The sequence below is a fragment of the Belonocnema kinseyi genome, chromosome 8, assembly GCF_010883055.1.
Source record: "Belonocnema kinseyi isolate 2016_QV_RU_SX_M_011 chromosome 8, B_treatae_v1, whole genome shotgun sequence".
NCBI classification, from domain to species: Eukaryota; Metazoa; Arthropoda; class Insecta; order Hymenoptera; family Cynipidae; genus Belonocnema; species Belonocnema kinseyi.
Window position 1 is genome coordinate 113,876,213 of NC_046664.1, and position 4,699 is coordinate 113,880,911.

A 4,699-nucleotide genomic window follows, 5' to 3' on the forward strand; every position below is an offset into this window, starting at 1 on the left:
GAGGGAGCTCTTCTTAATATTTTGACACCAAAATCATGTCGATACACCTTACCGACTGCGAGTAAAGCCACCCACGCTTTAACTTGACAGACTGTACATAAAGAAAGGAAGCTGCGCGTATATATATAACAGTAGATAACAAAGTCTGGATAAGGTTCAATGATTATAGACTTTATATACATTTTAAGTCTTTCTAAATAGATACTTATGTTAAAATTTATGTGTGCCAGAAAAATGAAGGTGATTACATTAAAATAAGGAAACCTTTCTCGGTCTCGATGAATGAATAAAAAACGCCATAGCGGCTGAGAAGTAGTACTCTATGAGTGTAGCTGGACTGAGTGTGCGTACGATTATCGAGGTCTCGTTCTGGCTTCCCGTGTTCATTTCGCATAGTTTCAACGTTGTCAATCTTTTAAACGTTCAAATTTGTTGTGCGATATAACTAATAATTCATGGTAATATTTGTAATAACTTTTTCGGCCAAACCAGTTTAAGGAACGTATGTATAGACTACGAAAACTAAAACACAAATTTGTGCGGAAATGCGAAAAAGTATATTGAGCTCTTATGACAACTTTCACAAACACAGCAATAGATAAAACCGTCCTGGCGTGTTGCAGTCTATTAACCCTTTGTGGCATAGTGGCATATCACCTGATACAACCCTTTTCTAAACCATTTCTTGTGATTTGAAAGCAGTAGTTATTCGATTCAACCGGCGTTTTTTGTAGTTTCATCCTCACGCATCTTTATAAAATTTTACATATTAAGGTTTTTGGGAATGCTGATCACGAATCTGAACTCAGATTGCTCAGATGCAATTATTCAATTTTCGGCCGCCATGTTGGATTCACCATCTTAGAATTTAAAGAACTGAGTTCAGATTCATAATCAGCGACCTAGAAAACACCATTCTACAAATTTTCATAAAAAAACCGTTCATATGAAAAATGTTGGCCGGAAAGGGTTAAGGCCTATTATTTATTTGACTTATTATATGACAAAAAATTTGAGTTTTATGAAAAAAATAACGCTTTGTATCGCAATTCTTTGTCTTTTTTAGATTATGTATGCAAAAAAACATATACAAAAAATTAATATGTTTAGTCTTAATTTTACAAGTACAGATTCCCTATGCTTTTTCATACCCCTTGATCATTAATGAATGCTGAATTTGAATGCTCAAGATTTAGAAGTTGTAGAAGGTTTAGAAGTAGAAGGTTTAGAAGATGTAGAAGAAAATTTGGGGATGATAATCAAATGGCACTGGGCTTATGCCTAAAAGCAATCAAAAGTGGATATATTTTATTTTCGAAGAAAAAAGATAAAACGTGTGCTTATGCCACTCGTGAACTTTAAAAATTTGTTTCTCTCGAAAAAAAAAATTTTCGAAGTTCCAAATTCATAAATTCCCCGGCGCCTCGTTTTTTAACCTAAGGAGTTCATCCTGGTCATAAAATATCAAGAATTTATCCAGCTATATAACTCTATGCGTAATGCCATACCTACTATAAGGATCCTTTTACTATGGACGCCCACAGTTGTTCAATTACAGGTAAATGCACAAAATACAAAAAATAATATTAGCATTTATATACTTTTAAAGTTAGAATTTTAAAAGGATTTAAGCAACCAATAGGAAGAATAGTATATTGTGCAGCTAGAGAGGAACGCAGGCGTTTTTTGTCGAGCGCAATATTAGCAGAACGAGTTCTGTCAAAACGCGCGAGACAAAAAAAATGCCTCTCTCCCATAGCACACACGATATTTTCTTCAAAATATACCAATAATCTAAAATGCTCCGAAACGCCGTGAAGGCAACTGAAATTCTCCTCTAGAGAGCAACACGTTTTGCGTTTTTGTCGGTTCTTTTGCTTCACTCTGTTTAGCCACCGCAAAATGCCTCTACATAACAAAGTTAGAGTAACTGACTGCGCTACCGTAATCTCTTGGCATTAAAAAGAATCAGTAGAAACTCCGGGATTCCTAGTCTCTTTTATTTTGGTTAACTACATAACCCATAAATCAGTAGATGCTTTCCTTGTGTCACCACCACCCCTTGTTACGCCTTTATAAAAAAAATAGTATGAGTAACTCGTGCGAGGCAACCAATTGCCCACACTCGTTCCTCAATATACGATTTTATTCTCTTCAGTCTTATCCTTAAAAATGTATTACTTGCATTAATAAAAATAAACGGAAATTAGAATATGTTCTTATTTGGTAAATTTCTAAATCAATTTAGTATTAGATTATTGACAAACTATTTATTATCATATTTATATGAAAAAAATGGAAAACTGTTTTCAATCAGTTTTAATATTATAATGCTTATTAATTATAATACTATATAATAATAAAATTGCTTGAAAATCTCAATATAAATCCATACCTGTCTCTATGACTTTTCAGTCTATCCGGTCGGAAGAACTTCATATTGCAGACATTGCAAAAGAATTTTTTATCATCATGTATGAGCATATGCCTCTGTAAGGTCTTTTCGGTAGTGCAGCATTTTGTGCAAATCTTGCAACGAAACAGTGACGCATCATTTAAATAATTTGATTCACTCTCACTATTAGAATCCGAATTCAAAATATTGGATCGGTTATCTTGTTTCGGCTGAGAATCTGTCCCACATTTTTTGAGTTCCTTAGCGCAAATGTTCCCTTCTTTTAATGATGTCTCCGTCTCAATAGAAATTGATTCGTTAATTACAGACTGATCATTTTCTTCAATAGTTTTAATACAATTATCCATTTTTCTTCTATCTCTGATTTCCTTGAGAATGGAAAATACCTCTTTGGGATTCGCTCTCTTGTGAACGTTCAAGTGTCTTACCATCGTATCTGTCTTTTTAAAACTTTTTTCACAAATCTTACAGCGTACCTAAAAATACAAGAATGAAATAATTAGACATCATAATTTTTAATGCAATATAGGGCTATGATGACATTAATATGACTAATTTGACATATTGGCCAGCCTTGTATTTTTTTGCCGCACCAGCCACAAACTGGGCTCCAGCCAAGTGCATGCTAGGGGACACACACATCAAAACGTAAGATCTGAACCAACAAAACCTCGGTAAAAGTGCATAGGGAAGTTTTTAAAGGTGACTCCTCAGGGATCGAACCCCTGAACTCTAATCTGAAGTCCGACCAATTAACCGCCTGGACTATAGCAACTTATTGTAAGTTGATGAACCCTCAGATGAACGCAGTTTTTCATCATCACCCACGGACTGAGTCAAGTGACTGATGAGATGAGGATGTGATGAATTATTTTGATACGTTTGAAATCTTTAGCGACGATGTTGTAATAAGCGCAAAGTTAGGAGCATCGTGTAGTTAGGAATTCCCCCTTTACCATCAGGATCTTCTCCTTCAGCTTCGATTATTTCTAAATCTTCGCAGTATATTGGCCTTGTGTTATTTTCTAACAGGAACGCTTATGTCTATTATTCTCACGTGTTGAGCACCTTCATCAAACCGGAGAATATTCCTGGACGAGGATGGCGACAGAGAAGTATCAGCAGCAGTTGGGAAAGGTAAGCTTTGGGGGCGAAACAGTGGAAGAGGTATGGGAGGATCTGAGAGAGAAAGTGATAGGGTGTGTGCAGAAGAAGATATTTAGAAAGAAGAAAGGAATGGTGAAGCTGTACTGGGATAGGGATTGTAAAATGATGAAGAGAAAAGTGAAGAGGAAGTACAGGAAGTGGAAGGAATTTCAAAAAGGGAGGAGTACGTAGAAATGGGGAAGGAGTTTAGCTTGATGTGTAAGAAGAAAGAGCAGGAAAAGGAGAATTATCTGGAAGAGAAGTTGAGGAGTGTTAAGACAGAGGGGGGCGTGTGGAAGAGAATTAATAGGTTTAGGATACCAGGATGGGGATAAGTGAGAAGATAGGGAGTGAGGAATGGAGGAAATTTTTTAGAGGTTCATTTCAGGCATCAGATACACGTAAGAGAGATGAGGAGATTAGAACACGAGGCTGGTAAATGGAGAGGAGCTGAATGACAAGGAGATAGAGAAGCAGATTAGGAAGTTGAATAGGTCTAAGACACCAGGGCTGAAGCGTGGGTGTTTGGTACACATGAGGTAAGAGAGAGGCTGAAGGGGGTAGCAAAAAGGGTATTGAGAGGGGACGAATTCCCAAGAGGGTCGAGCCAAGGGTTAATTGTACCACTGTATAAGAAAGAGGAGAGGGAGAGGCAGGACAATTATAGAGGGATTACGCTAATGAATACGGCATACAAAGTACACGCATTATACTTACGTATTAGCACTTGAAAGGCGATGGAAGACAAGAGAGTTGAGAGATTACTGACCGACAGGGTAAGGGAGGTATATGAGGAAACGAAAGATAGGGAGAGTGGAGGGGAAGGAACCGCGGAGTGTTTCTGGATGGATAGGGGGTTGAGGCAAGCGTGTCCGCTTAGCCCAACGCTTTTTGCCATTTTAAACTCAGATATGGAAAGTAAGCTAGCGGACGGAGCGGTAATAGGAGTTCGGGTAGGAGGAGTCAGGATATGGTCACTTGCATATGTAGATGGCATAGTCCGGATAGCAAAGAGCGAGGAGGCTTTAATGGAGATGATGAAAAGGTTGAGAAGATACTTGGAAAAAAATAGGTTAGTTGAATGTGGAAAAGTTTAAGGTTATGGGTTTCAGGAAAGAAGATGGAGGGGGGGGGGGG

General features: G+C 37.5%; 1 protein-coding gene across 1 annotated transcript in view; it reads right to left on the reverse strand.

The window, feature by feature from the left end:
* LOC117177689 (zinc finger protein 93-like) overlaps window positions 1-4,699 on the reverse strand; it is a 152,587-nt gene that overhangs the window by 33,153 nt on the left and 114,735 nt on the right. Inside the window, exon 5 of the mRNA XM_033368544.1 lies at window positions 2,396-2,892. Within this exon, the coding sequence (XP_033224435.1) occupies window positions 2,396-2,892 (497 nt within the window). The remainder of the gene's footprint in view (window positions 1-2,395; window positions 2,893-4,699) is intronic.